Source organism: Leptidea sinapis, chromosome 12 (genome assembly GCF_905404315.1).
Source record: "Leptidea sinapis chromosome 12, ilLepSina1.1, whole genome shotgun sequence".
Lineage (NCBI taxonomy): Eukaryota > Metazoa > Arthropoda > Insecta > Lepidoptera > Pieridae > Leptidea > Leptidea sinapis.
The window spans coordinates 6,512,111-6,530,562 of NC_066276.1; the positions used below are offsets into that span (position 1 = coordinate 6,512,111).

An 18,452-nucleotide genomic window follows, 5' to 3' on the forward strand; every position below is an offset into this window, starting at 1 on the left:
CGATTATATATTATGGCATAGTAATATCTCTAAATAAAAAAAATGCGTGTGTACAAAGTACACATGTCAGAAGTGAAACCTGCATTGTGCATGAACCTCTAAACTACATATGAAGTCCTGGTACATGTTGCTAGGATGACACATGATTTTAACCGCTATGAAAGACATTACTTACACCGCTACCATATTTATGTTCTCTTGGTGTCTATGCAGTTATAAGTCGTGCGTATGACATAAGAATATATTAAGGTATACCTACTCGCATCATACACGTATACGTCGTTTTTTCCGTTGCATCCGGTTTGAAATCACAACGATTCTAAAGAAGTTTCTCTTCAAAAGGTACTAGAAGTGACATAGCCGCGGCAAGCATCTCGTACATATCTAGCTCATCCGCAGATGAGCTTTTTAGAATGGCTGTTAGACTGGCATCGGTTCGTAAAGGTGATTTGACATGGGGAGAAGAACCAACAAGAAACTCTCAGCTCATCTTTTGAATTATAATATTTCAAAATATACTGTACAACATACATCCTACAAGTTGAGGAATCTATATATTATATAAAAATGAATTGCTGTTCGTTAGTCTCGCTTAAACTCGAGAACGGCTGGACCGATTTGGCAAATTTATGTCTTGAATTATTTGTGGAAGTCCAGAGAAGGTTTAAAAGGTGAATATATAGGAAAATGCTGCTAAATTAAATAAAAAACACAAATTTGTTTTTCCTTTGATGTGTCCATACATGATTTCTATGAGAGAATTTATTGACGCACGGTTTGACAGTTCTGCTGTGAAACAATTTCATTACGACTGCAGGGTGCATATTTTACGAAGTAATTTTTGGTGTTATAATTTGTTTGACAAATTCATATAAAACATTATTTTATTTATTATATACAGAACAACGTCTGTCGAGTCAGCTAGTCTTTAATAAATAGTACTTATGTTAAAATACTGAAATAACACTTACTAGCCTCATCTAATATTCACATGGGGTGACGCTATTAGATTATTAATAGGTACTAAAAGGGATAATAATAATATCAGAACAAAAAATAGAATAATATAATGAATAACAATTATAAGTACTTAACTCTGATGTGTCCGTTCGGTGCAAGAGCCACGAGCCAAATGTGACTAAGCACCACTGCGCTGCACCAACGAAACCTTAGTAGACTTAGGTTGGCAATCCTAGCTGCTTGTTCCTGATTCCGGCTGTCGAACAGCCAATCAGAAACAAGCTCCTAATGGCTGTATTGACTTTAAAATACAAATGACCTACTTTTTAGTTTTAAGATATCAAAGCATAACTCTTTTAACCCTGAATCACTCACGTCAGGTCTTATTCAGTGTTATTTTATTTTATTTCACATTTTTTAGAAAAGTTACAGCTAGGTTAAAAATATAAGTACATAATTACATCATCAGCATACATAATTACAGAAGGACAACAAAAGTTTTCACAGACAGGAATCGATATATGATGTAAGAGTTAAGTGGACAACAAATACGAAAATTATATAAAATGATAAAGAGACAAAAAAATATATATATATTGTAGACGGTACTTAGTATAATATACTTAGCAGTATTTAGAACATTATGATTATTAAAGAATAACATAAAAGCTTGATAAGCTTAATATTCTAACAAGCTCCTATAACTTAATTATAATTTTCAAATGTGGTTACCATTGTGAGCAACATTTAATATATTTTATATTTACAATTTTGTAGTTGAAGTCACTAGGAGAAGCAACTCAGTAAAGGTTTGTTAATCGGCTTGTGATGATTATCCACATACTGGGCCAAGTCAAAAGATAGAGCAGCAAATTTGTATTCTGTTGGTAGAGCCGTAGGTGAAATAGAATTTTCAGGCTTGCGTTTTTTTGACACACTTTGATGCTGTTTCTTACTTGCGGACTGTGTGCTTGACCAGAATGTAGTGCTTGCTGTGTTAATGTTTTTTTTTTTAATTAGAAATACTCATATTCGATTTCGAGTCGATTTAAGAAGTTGCTTACAGGGTGACGCCCATTCCCATAAGAAGGCACATTACAACGATGTCAACCTGTCAAATCGAGATCCTGGCTAACAACTGAAAACCCTCCAGTCATTCATCCCTTCAACGAATTCCGCTTCTCACAACCTCACAGGTGACTTGTAGACCAACCAGCAGCTAATAAGTAGTGTTTTTAGTATAAATAGGAACGGCAGACGTGAAACAATGCGTAAATATAGTGTACATAATATGTATATAGTAAACGGGAACTCCTCCACAATTTTCATTTCTTCTTCATCGACATTACACTCTTGTCAGAGTGGTCGTAGTTGTCTCGTCGAGGTTAGTGGCCTGTTTCACAATCCGACGCCACTCGTCGCGAACTGCCGCTCTTCTCGTGCATTCATGCAGAGTACTGATCGGGGACCTGCCTCGTGGTCTAGTGCCCTCGACTTTACCCTGCACTATTAAGCGTTCTATGGAGTCTCTTCCACGCCGCGATACATGCCCGAATAAAGTGAGAATGTGAGCTTGTACGGTAGCAGACAGTCTCTATTCGACGCCAAGCTCGCGAAGAATGGACTCGTTGGTTTGGAATTCCGTCCACGATATACGGAGCATTCTTCTCCAGCAACACTTCCAAGAGAGTTGATCTTTTTCTTCTCACTTTCTCGTAGGGTCCATGTCTAAAAGATTTTTAATTTATTAGTGTTGCCCTCATTTTGCTGCATTGCTACACAAGTCCTTAAACAACCGGAGCAGACGTACATATCAATGTAATGTTTGTTTATATACGCAACAGTCAAAGAATTAGAACTTTAAAACTATAATACGTTCTTGTTGAGATTTTTAAATAAGAAACATTTTAATTATTATATTAAAGCGATTGCTAACAATTGGGCAAATAAAATGGCCTACTAGGCCAGGGTGCATCTTATCTTCGATTTTATTCAATATCTTATTTTAACCACATCAGGGTTGCTAATGTTAGCTTGGAACTAGGTCTTACAATAAACTACACCAAATCTAAGCTTATTGTAGTCGACCGCGCCTAAAAGCTATCTATGCATGGGGCGCTGAATCTTGAACAGGTCGACAATTTCACCTATCTGGGGTCTACTACCAGCAACAAAAGGTCACGCGAGTTGGATATCAAGTGTCGCATTGGAATGGCCAAAACTGCAATGCCTCAACTCGGAAAAATATGGTGTTACCGGCGTTTCCCATCTTCAGCTATGAGGCTGAGACTTGGTCACTAAAGAAGGCCGACAGAGATCGGATGCCTTTGAGATTTGGTGTAAAAACAATACTCTCATCTGCCTCCGTAGAACGTTAGAGTTCTTTGGACATATCGCCAGAAAAGATTACAAGAAGAAGAGAAGAGAAGGTCACAACAACTGATGACCGAACCGACTGGGAAGGTAGACGGACGACGCCCCAGAGGTAGAGATAGAGGCCCCGCAGCCTTATAAGATGGTCTGATAACAGACTTCAAGACACACTGCACGTAGCCGAAGACAGACACAGATGGCGAACTATTGTCAAAAAGTTGAATCCTCAGAGAAATTACGACCCTCAGCAATGGGGAATACGACGCGAGGAGGAGGAGGAGGACGGGTTAGCTACTGGCCATATTTTATGCTATTTGCTTGTTTATTTTTTACGTCAGTTTTCGATCCTCCAAATTCGAACATTAATATACCGCCTAATTCTCATAACAATCAATGCTCATCTCATATCAATCAATGAACGTATCAGTACAAACTGGTATATGCCCAGACGCGCTGGATTAGTCCAAATCTATAAAAAAGGATCTATAGAAGGGTCGTGAAAATATTACCAAATTCAAATAAAAGACTTACTTCACTTAACCGAGAAGTAAGCATAAGAAGGATATATTGTTGTGTTAACATTATGATTGCTTCAGTTTTAAGTAAAACCTCAGGAAACTCTCGTAGCCTCTTGTAGATAGGTTAAAAAGCCTGCAGAGACTTGCCTGTATATTGGTAACCGGGGCCATGACGTCCACTTCTGGTCCAGCCATTGAATCGATGCTAATCCTACCGCCTCTTCCATTATTCATTCAGCAAGAGGCGAAGGCAAGCATGCTGAGGGCAATCGCCCAGAGGGGGTCATGTAACTGGATGTCGCAAACGCTTAGTACTTTAGAAAGATCAGTTTTGTGAGATCACATATTAGGCATGTTATCTGATCAAATAACTTCACAATTAACCACTGTCAAGCACTATATTGTGAAACTACCTTGTAGGGATGACTGGATAAACAACAAAGTCTCGTGGGAGGGGACGGGAGCTTCTATTGGTTCACCGATGGTTCCAAAATGGAATATGAAGTTGGTTGTGGGGTCTATGGAGAACACTAGGTTTAAATCCTGCATAAACCTGGGGAGTTTTTCTTCCATATTTCAAGCAGAGGTATACGCCATTTTAGAATGCGCGGAAACCAATATCCAAAAAGGCTACTTCAAACAAAACATTTACATTCACTCTGATAGTCAGGCAGCATTGTTGGCTTTAGACGCTGACTGGAAGGCGTCAGAATTAGTCAAAAATTGCATTGAATGCCTGAACTGATGGCATGAAGAACAGAGTGTTTCTCAGATGTGTCCCAGGGCATGCTGGAATCATAGGCAATGAAATTGCCGATGAGCTCGCAAGAGCTGTAGCTAAAGCACTCCAATATGGCTAGGAACTAATTACAGATTCCTCTTGGCAAATCTTTACTTCTGTGGCTTTGGTGTATCGTTTCTACCATAGCTCTCATCTTTTATATCTCCCTCCATGTCGACGTTGAATTAAACAATATGCATATGTTCCATTTCAACCAATAACCCTGCCGATTATCGAACAATATTATTTAATTTACATTTCGCTTTTAACAGGCGAATTAACAAGCATTATCGCGCGATATTAAACAACACTGATTCATTCAAATTTATTTACGTCCATTTGCATCTTTAAGCAGATTTATATTATTTTATGATAACATTCTCTATTCCCATTTGTCCGTGTTTAACTTTAACTTTTTTTAATGTAAGCGTGATTAATTTCGTCCATGACGTCACATATTCGGTATTGTCATTTATTGTTATAATTCGCATGTGTACACCTTAGCCGCTAACCTACCACCTAGCCTTATAATTAAAGATTCCAGATTTATATGTCTGCCAGTGGGAGGCTCCTTTGTTCAGGATGCCGGCTAGATTATGGGTACCACAACGACGCCGATTTCCGCCGTGAAGCAGTAATGTGTAAGCATTACTGTGTTTCGGTCTGAAGGGCGCCGTAGCTAGTGAAATTACTGGGCAAATGAGACTTAAAATCTTATGTCTCAAGATGACGAGGGCAATGTAATGAGCAGGGCGTATTAATTACCATCAGCTGAACGTCCTGCTCGTCTTGTCCCTTATTTTCATAAAAAAAAGGTGGGCTTACAACAAGGGCAATTTATTCATTCATCATCATTCATTCCACGTAGCCAGAGTCACGGGTGAAAGTTACTGTTTACGAGAAAAGGTCACAAGTTCAGCTATCATTATTGAGTCACATGAATTCTCACTATATCATCGCATGCTATTTTCTAACTATCTATTAGTATCAAATAAGTTATTTACAACTACGACGTTACAGCTATTTACTAAACCTAGTTTTGTTCCAGCTATTAAAGACTTGTTTTCGAAATATTTACTATCTTCTTAATTTATTATACATTTTTCGAAGTTCTTATTTCAATTGTAATGGTAGCCAAAAATCAGTGGACAGAAATTGCTCAAGAAAGAATCTTAATGAAAAAGACTCACACAAGTTTTCCCCAGTTAAAATATCCATCTTTAAGAGACAAAGGTTTTAGAGATCCTGTACAATGGCTAACAGGAAAAGCTTTAGATGATGGCGCTGAAGGATTATGGCGAATTCACGACAAAATTTACGACTTTACAAGTTTCATGAATAATCATCCCGGTGGTGTGGAATGGCTTGAACTGTCTAAGGTATGTTAACGTACCATAATTAAGAATAAGAAAAATTTTTTCCAGGCCATACAAAATTACTATCTAAATAATAATATATTCCTCATCCTAAGTTTACTGAAAATGATGTGTGGTAAGAGAAATACCTGATGCTCAGCTTGTGCTGTAAACCAGTACTGACTGCAGCGCTGGTTTTCAGTATCTGCCTGGCTAGCTGTAGGAGTGCCAGTAAACACTAAAATTAAATAAAAAAAAACAAATTAAAGAGAGAAATTAATAATAATTAAGAAGAGGCGGTAGAATTAGCACCGCTTCAATGGCCGGACCAGGAGTGGACGTCATGGCTCCGGTTACCAACATACAGGCAAGTCTTGGCAGGCTTGTTAACCTGTCTGCAGGAGGCTAGGAGAGTTTACTGAGGTTGCAAAGAAACTAATCAATTTTATTTAAGCGAGTTATAAAATAAGTAAATATTCTTCTATTGATATTAAATATTTGTAGTTTTAAATCTTATTTATTTAAACAAGTTATTAAATGAGTAAGTATTTTTTTTTGGATTAAAATATTTATAACTGTTGTGTCTGTTAGTTCTTATATCTTTGTCTTAATCTTATGTATACCCATGACTACAAATAAATGATGAAATTAAATAAATAAAATCCTTATAATGTTGAGGTCAGTTATACTAGATTATGACCAGTCTTCAGATCTGATGAACTCAGAAATGTTCCATGATACACGCTTGCGTGGATCAAGCTTTATTATTATCAGGTGCGGAGTGGTGCTGAAGGCCATTCTTGGTTCTTTAACAAAACCAGCTAATCCACATTCTCAAGAATCGTATCTTGTTACCAATGTTTTGACACCATTTTCCCAAAAATATGGCTGAGTCACTTCTTGATAGCTACCACTCAACCACGAAGTGACTTCTTCTTCTACGCGTGCCTCTTCGACTAGCGAAGGTTGGTAGTCAGCTTTATAAATTCAACTTTGTTCTTCGCGAGGCGAAATAGTTCTGCCGCACTCGCGATTCCTGTCCACTCTCGGATGTTGCGCAGCCATGACCATTTTCTTAGACCTACGCCTCCTCTTCCGGCAACTTTTCCCATCATGATTAGTTGTAGGAGTTCGTATCTCTCGAGCCTAAACACGTGTCACAAATATGCGACTATCCTCACATTTGTGGTTTGCATGAGTTCGCGTTTTTTATTGACGCGCCGCAGTATTTTCACATTCGTGACCGTGTGAGGACAACTAACGGCCAACATACGTTTATATGCCCTTACTTCGAAAGCTTCTATACATTTTAAACAGTCACTAAATAACGATAAAGACCACGATGTACTCTGCTGACTAATCGTTAATCACGACGCATATTATGTTTTGTGCATATTGGATAGTATTACCAAAACCACAAAATACTTTTTCAGAAAAATTATCTAAAGTCATAAAGTCATAATAAAACTGAACAACAAGATAATTTCCAATTCTTCCCCTCGGTAGAAAACATTTACTTTTGTAGTCAGAAGTAAATAATAAATGTTTTCTAGATTTCGATGGCGGTGCCAAGTTATGGGCCCACCAAATAAAATAAAGACGGGCAGGAGGAAGGACGGAAGGGGAGGGGAAGAATTGGAAATTATCTGACTTTAGATTATTTTTCTGAAAAAGTATTTTGTGGTTTTGGTTATACCATCTAATATGCACAAAACATTATGCGTCGTGAATAACGAGAAATATACCTATAAAAATGGCGACCACGTACCGGAAGACGCAGTGTTGGTAGGACAACAACCCCAACAAGATGGTCCGACGATCTGGTCAAAAATCGCTGGAATACGTTGGACGAGGGCAGTGCAGGACCGGTCGTCGTGGAAATCTTTGGGGAAGGCCTATGTCCAGCAGTGGACGTCTTCCGGCTGATGATGATGATGATGATACCTATAAAATAAACCTATTCGCAAAACCTGTTACCCAGTACCAGCTATAAATGTCTATAAGCGGTGCATTTCACTTTCATAAGCAACAATCTAAATTTAAAACAAACATTTAATTAATGCAACTTCTAAATTTATTTTGAAATTTGTAAATTCAGGGGACAGACATAACAGAAGCCTTTGAGTCGCATCACATAAACCCGGCAACCGAAAAACTTCTAACAAAATATTATTTAAGAGAAGCAATGAAACCGAGAAACTCACCGTTCACTTTCAAAGACGATGGCTTTTATCGAACACTTAAAAGAGCGGCTCACGAAGAATTGAAAAAGTTACCTAAATATGCAAGCAGAGAAGCGAATGTGATAACAGATGGTTTGTTCGTGACTTTACTATGTAGCTCAAGTCTAGCTAGTTGGGTTACAAATTATTCGTTAGCTGTGTTCTGGTATGTTGTCGCATCTGCAAGTTTAGCATTGTTAACAGTCGCGTGTCATAACTTTATACATCGCAGGACAAATTGGAGGATGTATTTGTTTAACATGAGCTTGTGGTCGTATCGGTGAGTATCCGTCAAGTAGGTATAAATTTATAAATAAAACATATTTAAAATATCCATTTAACATTAAAATTTTAAAATCATGTTAATTTGGATTAGAAATGGATGAAACTATAATACTATATTGATTTTTTTTGTCTTGGTGCAGGCCGTTAAAACTTATTATCAGTTCAGTTTTGTAACATTTTATTCATTGTTTAACGTTTGTCGTTAACCAACTAGGGCTCACCAAATTGTTGGAGATTACTACTGCCAGATACACGGAGTACATTGTTCATTATATCTCACTTACGACATCATGGAAGTAGTATTAATGAATTTTATCTATTCTTCTATATATATAATGAAAAATAGTCAATAGGCGTCTAAACCACAGATCGTATTGACATGAAACTACCACCATTCGATGCAAAATTTATCCTAGATGATTTATGGCTAGTTATTTCTTGAATTCCAACGTTGCTTCATTAATTTATTTCCTTTTTAAATTCGCCCAGCGAAGCGGTCGGGAACGGCTAGTACCTATATTATAAAGAGATAAATAATTTGTGGTTGTAGGGGGTAACCTCTGGATCTACTGAACCAAAAGAGACATGTATTGTGAATGTCATATGCTATACATTAACAATAAAAATGAAAGGTATTTTTCATGGTAGTCGAATTTGTATACTAAATCGGAGAAAAATCCGACGGAACGACAACGTTTCTTACAAACCCTACCCTAACTATGAGAGCTATAAAATGGTTGTTTTGTATAAATATATTATGCATGTGGCAACATGGTAAATCCAACTAATATGGTTACATTGGTAAATGTAGATGAAGTTGCGGATAACAGCTAGTGTACATTAAATAAATTAATAATTTACCTGTGGGAGGCTCCTTTGCACAGGATGCCAGCTAGATTATGAGTACCACAACGGCGCCTATTTCTGCCGTGAAGTAGTAAATCTTATTGTGTTTCGGTCTGAAGGGCGCCGTAGCTAGTGAAGTTTCTGGGCAAATGAGACTTAACATCTTATGTCTCAAGGTGACGAGCGCAGTTGTAGTGCCGCTCAGAATTTTTGGGGTTTTTAAAGAATCCTGAACGGCACTGCTTTGTAATGGGCAGGGCGTATCAACTACTATCAGCTGAACGTCCTGCTCGTCTCATCCCTTGTTTTTATAGAAAAAATGCTAAATCTAGCCTAGAAACTGCTTTTTATTGTAGCATATCTGAAATCTTCTGATTAGGAGAAGATTCGTATGAACGAATCTTAAAGGACACCAAATAAAAAAATAATTAAGAATTCTTATTCTTAATTCTATCTTGTATTCTGCTTTATTGTGTTGAATGTATTTATTTATTAATATCTATTGACTTTTTATTTATAATAAATATTTTGTGACAAGTCCTAAGAAATGCCATCCTCTTATTTCTTTTTATGAAAATAAGGGACGAGACGAGCAGGACGTTCAGCTAATGGTAAATGATACGCCCTACCCATTTCAAATGCAGTGCCGCTCAGGATTCTTGAAAAACCCAAAAATTCTGAGCGGCACTACAATGCTCGTCACCTTGAGACATAAGATGTTAAGTCTCATTTGCCCAGTAATATCCGGCACCCTTCAGACCGAAAGACAGTAATGCTTACACATTACTGTGGTACCCATAATCTAGCCGGCTTCCTGTGCAAAGGAGCCTCCCACTGTTAAATGCGATGTTTTTGCTGTATTTTATTAGAAGATTAAAAGCTTTCCGCTTTTATGACTTATATTTCTTATTGAGATTATTACTTTTTCAGTGATTTCCGCATATCGCACGTTCTCTCACACCATTTGTACACAAACACTCTAATGGATGCCGAGCTAAGCACACTTGAGCCGTTCTTAATCTACAATCCCAGAGTGAATAAACCACTGCATGCCAGAATCGGATTTGTTACGCAATATGCTATTTTCCCTTTACTATTTTTGATAAACTTTTTTAAAAGGTAAGAATTGTAATAATTGAAAGTAAAAACAATGAGTTAATATGTTATTCTCTGACTTACACATTATTATAAACTCGAAACCATTTGTAAAACTAAATATAAAAATTATAATTTATCAATTGAAACTAATGCAACACTAGAAGTCTATCTTCACAATTTTAGTGTATTGTAACTTATTATTATTATTATGACGACCCATATAGCCGAATGGTTAGTGACCCTGACAACTAAGCTAGAGGTCCCGGGTTTGAATCCCGGTAGCTGCAATCATCTGTATGATGATTATGGATGTTTGTTTTCGGGTCATGGATATTTATATGTATTTAAGTATGTTTGAGTAAGTATATCCTATTAAAATATATCGTTGTCTTGTACCCATAGTATAGGCTATGCCTAGTTTGGGGCAAGATAATTTGTGAAAAAGTGTGTCAATATTATATTATTGTTATTATTATTGAATTAGGCGTTATTTTGCGGAAATCCATAATTATTCAAATGTTGTGACCAACTTAGGATGCTTATGTCTCGTGCCAGAATTTGGCGAGTCATCAACTCCTGAGAATGCCTCGTGTAGAGACAAAACACGTGTCGAATTGATTGAAAACGAATCGTAGCGAAATTTACACTCAAGAAGGTTAACAACATTTGAATTAGTGTATTGTATTTAGCATTAAGTCATTCAGAGTGACAAAATACATGTGAAAAATGTTATAAAAATTCATTACGTAGATTTTGATTCGGTTCATGAAATAAAAATTCATAATTATAAGTTTTATTAAGTTCAAGTTCAATAATTGTCATTACGAAATATTTTACTCGACATCGCTCTCAAATGTCAGCATTCTTAAAGTCAAGTCAAAGTGACACCTGCTTCTGTTTTCTTTCTTCTTCTGCCACACCTTACGCTTACAATCATAAGCTAAGGACCAAAGACTCCTCTATGGACAGCCAGACGTTCCAAACTAAAAACATTTTGCATACCTGAGGGTCGCTCCTTTGCACAGGATGCCGGCTAGATTATGTACCACAACGGCGCCTATTTCTGCGGTGAAGCAGTAATGTGTAAGCATTACTGTGTTTCTGTATGAAGGGCGCCGTAGCTAGTGAAATTCCTGGGCAAATGAGACATAACATCTTATGTCTCGAGGTCACGGTTGTAGTGCCGCTTAGAATTATTGGGGTTTTTCAAGAATCCTGAGCGGCACTGCATTGTGATGGGCGGGGCGTATCAATTACCCATCAGCATCAGTTGAACGTCCTGCTCGTCGCGTACCTTATTTTCATAAAATAATGCACAATATCAAAACCATAGAATTAGAAACAAACAAAAAAATTTAATTAAAAAACAATTTTTAAATGACTTACTTGACTTAGGTTCCTGTATCCCCTAGCTGAGGCAAAGAGCATCCACAGTGCATCTCCATCGCGATCGGTCCTGAGCATCTCGCTTAATTTCATTCCAGGTCTTTCCGATGTCTTTCGCTTCGTCAATAACAGTCCGCCGCCAGGTTTTCTTTGGACGGCTACGTTTGCGTTTTCCATGAGGGTTGCAGTCTAGGGCTTGCCTCGGTATATAGTTGGGATACCTCCGGAGTGTATGGCCTATCCAGCTCAGTTTTAAATGACAAGTCGTAAACTTGCAACCACGCTTGGAATTAGCTGCTCAGTATTTCGAAAATTAAACTAACTAACATATACAAATATAACATATAACAAAAACTGCTTATATTCATTAGACGAATATTTTCCACTAAAAACTCGACTATATACTATATAATACTGCTACTAATCTTTTGTTAAATTTATACGATTGTAACTAATGATTTACAAATGTATTTTGTAAAATGTGCACGTCATAAATGTGGCAAACATGTACTTAATAATATATATGTAACATCAATCTAACATATTTATACAAATAAAAACTTTGACTTTGACTTTAACACACGTTGACAAATCAAAATTGGTCACGTATTTTCATTACAAAATGTCAGGTAATTAAATGTATGGTCTCAACTAATGAACCCTAGATTAAGGATTCGTCATCAAGATAGCGCAGGCGTAGTCGCAAAGTGCGGCAACTAATACTACGCCCAAGCGGGCGTATTTGTGCCAGTCTCGAGCAATGTGTGACGTTGACGTGCCACATGTTGTGTTAAACTTTGCTAATAATTGAAACTAAAATGCCGGGTTGCGAAATAAAACTTTGTAAAAATAATATTACAAGAATTAAGAAAGATATTGGGATCACATATCATCAGTATTTTGTATTTTATAAATTTCAATGTAAAATAACACGAAGCTTATGTAACAATATTTGAAAGATGCCATTGAGTGTCAAGATGTCACGCACACAAGCATCTAATAGCACAACTATTCTTAGGTAACGCGGTATCTAATTGGAGCGCAGCGGAGACCAATCCTTAATCTAAGTAATGAATATAATAGTATATATAAGCACCGAAGTTTGATTCAACTATACGATAAATGTAAGTTAACATTTTGTAATATAAAGCAGTATTTTATGTGACATTAGATAGAAGATAAATAATTTCAGATTTTTAAGCGTTGTGCTTTGGCAAGGATCCTTCAATTCACATTTGCGTTGGCACGACGCCATTGGTCTAACGCTTCCTTTGATCATGTGGCTCACAAGTGCCGCTTCCGTCGCCCATGTTATCTACACTTGGCTGTGTATCAATTGTACCGGAAGTCTTTTATTCTTTTTAATTGCGGTTAATGCTGCGCATCATCATCCAGATGCAATGAAAGATGGGGATGAACCCAGGTATACAATTTCTTATTACTTAAAAAATAAATTAAACAAGAAAGAAGCTGTACTATTATGGGACCTCAATAACCAAACGTCGTTAGGAAGATTAGAGAGTACACGAATGTTGCAACCGCTAGTCAGTGTACTTCAGGTATTTTAACAGCATCATGACGTACGGTATTTTACTGTGGGGTCATGCTGCTGACATTGATATAGTATTTGCTCTGCAAAAGAGAGCTGTTCGTACTTTATATCAGCATGGTTACGAGTATAGACAGTCTCTCAAAAAACAATTTAAAGAAATAAATATTATGACTGTTCACTGTCAGTGCATTAATGAAAATTTAATTTACGTTCACAAAAATCGTCACCTCTTTGTCTTAATAGTGATTTTTATAACACTAGAAATAAGGGATTGCTTGTAACTAATTCTAATAGACTTCAACTTATGTCAACATTATCAATAATTATTCCTACCTCTTCTTATATGACGGCGCATTCAAAATGTCACTGTCAGAATACGCCGGAACAAGATTTGACAACTGTCATTTCTGCCGGAACGTCGTGTCGATGGTCAGTACGGCCATGTGGGCGGCATTCAGTGTCTAACCGCCATGGTGAGCGCACCACAGTTCCGACGGATCGCTCTTGTTCCACGTAATTTTAAAATAATTATTTTTAATTGTTATTGATTTCGAAAGCAAAAGTGACTATTTATATTATTCGGGATTGATTTTTGGACTAAAGTGTAATGTAAATTATTGATCGTGAAGTAAAGTGATTTTAACCGATTTCGGAATTTCATCTTGTTTTCTTCCTATACGCCCAAGCGAATAGCCATGGTCAATCCTGATAATTACTCCCTTCCGCCGTTACATATCAAATACATATAAACAAAAAGTTTATAATGTTTTAAATAAAAGGCTTAAATTTGTGTTCGCTTTTCAGAAATGAAACTGTAGATTGGGGAGAACATCAAGTAGAAGCCTTATTAGATCGGAAAGATGTGAACAGAAATTCATTTGCCGTAATGACACTATTTGGAGATCATGCTCTTCACCACATGTTTCCAACGCTAGACCATACTGTATTGAAATATTTACATCCAATATTTCTAAAAGTGTGCAAACAATACCAGACAAATTACAGATCATCTACCCAGTTCGAGCTTGCTATTGGACAAATTAAGGAAACAATGAGAACAACATTTAAAACATATGAAGAAAGAAAGAATCACGCTTATTATAAAGATTAAGCTTCTATAAAGAAAAGAATTAAGCTTCTAGCGATGCAACTTAACTGACTTAAATTTAATTGATAAAACATATGTAGTTTTGAATCGATAAATACACTTAAATTTATACAATTAAATTAAATGCACTTAATAAAATTGAAATATCTGTATTAAACAGTTTCCACTAATAATTATTATAATAATAACTGACTCAATACACTTTGGGAAGCGTTACCCCTTAGAATTCACAATAATTAATGTTTACTCGAACTTAGCGCTCTGGCTTATATAGGGCACGACCGTCTACCGTGATGATGCTACCAACTGTTAGTTGGCACTGCTGTAGTGCCAACAACAAGGAGCTTTCCACTGGTAAACTGGTACTTCTTTCGCAGATACATATTTTACAAATTATAAATAAAATACTGCAGTTGTTGGCAAAGTCAGCAAATTAAAGAAATAACAATTTATATTTTTTTTAAGGAAAACCATACAATTTCTGTAGATACTTAAATAGTAACAGACAGCCAATTACAGGTTTTCACTAATATAAGTAATATAAAATATGGTAATGTACGTGAACACTATTTATTTCGTAGCAGATAATTCACTCCATACAAATGTCTCCACACCTACTGGTTTTATCGACTACTGTGTCACACAACCGTTGTAAACATGGAAAATGTACCTCTGAAGGGCGCCGCAGCTTGTGAAATTACTGGACAAATGAGACTTAACATCTTATTTTCTCAAGGTGACGAGCGCAATTGTAGTGCCGCTCAGAATTTTTGGGTTTTTCATGAAACCTGAGTGGCACTGCATTGGAATGGGCAGGGTGTATCAATAACCATCAGTTGAACGTCTTGCTCATCTCGTATCTTTTTCATAAAAAAAAGTAGTATCAACGATAGCGTATGAGACTTGTTCTCATAGAGATGATATTTAGTAGAAGATAACTACTAGAAGAGATATTTAATAGAAGAATATAATCTTATCGTTACATTGCCTGGTTACCTAGGCCCTAAGGAAGCATTGAGAGCAAAATTTAAAAGAAATTAACATCTTGGCTGTTGCTTCTCAATATATTCTTGATAATGTAATGTATGTTCATAGGCACATAAGCGAATTTGCCAGAAACTGTCATAACCACAATGATAACACCAGGAACAGACATAAGCTTATAATGCCAACTACTCGACTAACTCGAGTTAGCAAGTCTTTTGTGGGGCGATGTATATGCTTTTACAACAGGATCCCAGAAAATGTTTAAAGCAAAAGTATTACGTTAGTCAAAAGAATTGTTAAAAAACGTTTGTGTGGTAAAGGTTACTATAACATAAGTGACTTTCTTAATGATACCACAGATTGGGTTGCCCGCTGACTTTGTTGCGCCCATTCTTCTCAGGCCTGAGGCATTCATTTTGGAATGGGTGGTAGTTTTTTGACTTTCAATAAGTGATTTCAAATCCTATTTTGAATAAAAATATTTGAATTTGAATTTGAATTGAATTATACAAACAAAAATGCAGATATTCGCCAAGTAGCAGAGCTATAAAATTATTAAATATTGTGAAGACACGAAAATAAGATCAAATAAAATGTTTTTTTTTTATGGAATAGGAGGACAAACGAGCGTACGGGTCACCTGTTGTTAAGTGATCACCGCCGCCCACACTCTCTTGCAACACCAGAGGAATCACAGGAGCGTTGCCGGCCTTTAAGGAAGGTGTACGCGCTTTTTTTGAAGGTACCCATGTCGTATCGTCCCGGAAACACCGCACAAGGAAGTTCATTCCACAGCTTTGTAGTACGTGGTAGAAAGCTCCTTGTAAACCGCACTGTGGAGGATCGCCACACATCCAGATGGTGAGGATGATATCCTAACTTGTGGCGTGTCGTTCGAAGGTGGAATTCGGCGGCAGGAATTAGGTTAAACAGCTCTTCGGAACACTCCCCGTGATAAAAGCGGTAGAAGACACACAATGAAGCCACGTCTCTACGCAACGCCAAGTGATCCATACTGGGGTGCGCTAGACCAGAGATGACAGCATTACTCCATGTGTGGCCGGACCTGCGCTTTGTACAGCGCTAGAATGTGGGCCGGCTTGAAGTATTGCCGTGCTCTATTAATGACGCCCAGTTTCTTTGAAGCCAATTTGGCTTTGCCCTCCAGATGGCCACGGAATTGGTAATCGCTCGAGATTTCGAGACCCAGTATTCCAATACTAGGCGAAGCTTTTAGGGAAGTGCTGTCGAAGAGCGGTGATACGACAAATGGGGTTTTTTTAGTGGTAAACGCGCAAACTTGAGTCTTCTGGGGGTTAAATTGGACAAGGTTCAATTTACCCCATTCCGCGACCTTCTCAAGAGAGGACTCGATAGAAGACTTGTAAATTAGTAATTAAATCAGATTTAACGATAATGTCACATATTACATTCAAACCAAACTATGTTTATAATCAGCCTGTATTACGTAGCGGTTCATGAGATATGCAAATAAACATTGGTTGATTCATCTCCGCACAAAAGGATGTGATTAGGTACATGTATATTAATTGCTTTTACATCACGTTTCCGCGGTATGTTAGGTTGAATTATCTGTACAAAACGGCAATTTGTTTCCCCCAAATTGCCTATTCATCCTCACATGAAACGAGCATAAAGCGTGAAATATTAACGCACTTCGAATCTTTAGATAAACATCTTCTCTGTAATTTCGCATTAGACTTTCGAGAAAATTTAATTTTCTTTGAGCGTAAATTTATTTTAAATCGTCATTATCTTTAATCTCTCATTATTAATGGTGCGATTGAAATCGTTTAGTGTTTGGAAATAAAGTGGTTTGGATAATATTCTCAAAGGTGAAGTTTTAGCTGTTGCATATTTTTTGGGATTGATTTATAGCGGCACATATTATTTAATTATATTTGAGCATATTAAACAAGCTACTTAAGCTAAAATAGAGAGGGCAGGAACAGATATTTAAATAAAACACTTTTTCCAATAAACAAAGCATTTAACATACCCAATATTACCCAACCCATACAAGCAAAATTGGGCATGATTTAAGGATTTTAAAGTTATATTAGCTAATAAAGATAATTAATATTAACGAGACGTTTAACCCACTGAAGTCATCACTGCTAATTTTGATAGGTTAAGGTCCTATACCTGTCATTTTGCAAATTCACCTAACATTCCCATGAGGGCTTTTAATAGTTCTTAAAATTCAGATACGACAAAGTTACGCGAACAGGAATACTTAACATTTCTCTCGAAAAGCTTTTAGGGCGCGTAAAACGTATTATAAATGCAAAACTCGAACATAAACGTTTTAACAGTAATGTAAGTTTTGCATAAAGCCGGACGTGAAAAAATTAAATTGACCTATAAGATCCAATGTCTGCCTGGCCTACTTTCGTCAATATCAGATTTAGCCATTTTCAAGTGAATTAACAAAAGTGTTCTTAATCGTAAAGATGTTTTTCGCTTACGGCTGGTAGGGATTAAACTGAAAAACACAAAGTTTTATGCCTAAGTTGTAAAAGTACATTTATTATTATTTGGGTAACAGGTATTCGATCTGGAAGAGTTCTTTGTTACTTAATATTCGTAATTTTTGTGTCTGGGATGGTGAACATGTTCATTTTGTCATTATGACACATCCTTTATTCCCTAAACTATATGGATACAGTATACGGCCCGAGGTTGCTAGTTTCAACTCAGAAGTTGGTGCAACGAGTGCAGAACGCATGCGCGAGATTCTGTTTTGACATACCATGTCACACCGTTTCTTAATCAGAACCTTTGGATCAAATTGATGCACCGTCGTAAACTGCATATGGTGTGTCTTCTGTTCGGGGTCATAAAACATCAAACACCGTCTTATCTTAGTACAATGTTGAAGTGGTTGGCAGCAACCAGGCCTAAATTTTCCCGGCAATGCTCGTTGCAACTGGAAACAGAGCGGCATTTCTCTGCTGCAT

General features: G+C 36.9%; 1 protein-coding gene across 2 annotated transcripts; it reads left to right on the forward strand.

Moving 5' to 3' along the window:
• The first annotated feature begins 5,633 nt into the window (after positions 1-5,633).
• Positions 5,634-14,638, forward strand: LOC126967188 (cytochrome b5-related protein-like). Of its 2 annotated transcripts, XM_050811664.1 has the most exons (5): positions 5,634-6,011; positions 8,086-8,489; positions 10,271-10,459; positions 13,017-13,247; positions 14,181-14,638. In XM_050811664.1, exons 1-5 carry the CDS (start codon positions 5,760-5,762, stop codon positions 14,485-14,487), a joined length of 1,383 nt encoding a protein of 460 aa, XP_050667621.1. In that variant the 5' UTR covers positions 5,634-5,759; the 3' UTR covers positions 14,488-14,638. The 2 variants fall into 2 exon arrangements, with proteins under 2 accessions (XP_050667621.1, XP_050667622.1); XM_050811665.1 differs by lacking the exons at positions 13,017-13,247; positions 14,181-14,638 and having other exon boundaries at positions 10,271-11,228.
• Positions 14,639-18,452: the final 3,814 nt, after the last annotated feature.

What these genes read in the sequence shown, in the direction of transcription:
- LOC126967188 (XM_050811664.1), top strand. Translation starts at nt 5,760, where the DNA reads ATGGTAGCCAAAAATCAGTGGACAGAAATTGCTCAAGAAAGAATCTTA. An exon ending in ATGAGCTTGTGGTCGTATCG is followed by an intron (nt 8,490 to 10,270) that starts GTGAGTATCCGT and finishes TTACTTTTTCAG; the next exon opens with TGATTTCCGCATATCGCACG. An exon ending in AAAGATGGGGATGAACCCAG is followed by an intron (nt 13,248 to 14,180) that starts GTATACAATTTC and finishes TTCGCTTTTCAG; the next exon opens with AAATGAAACTGTAGATTGGG.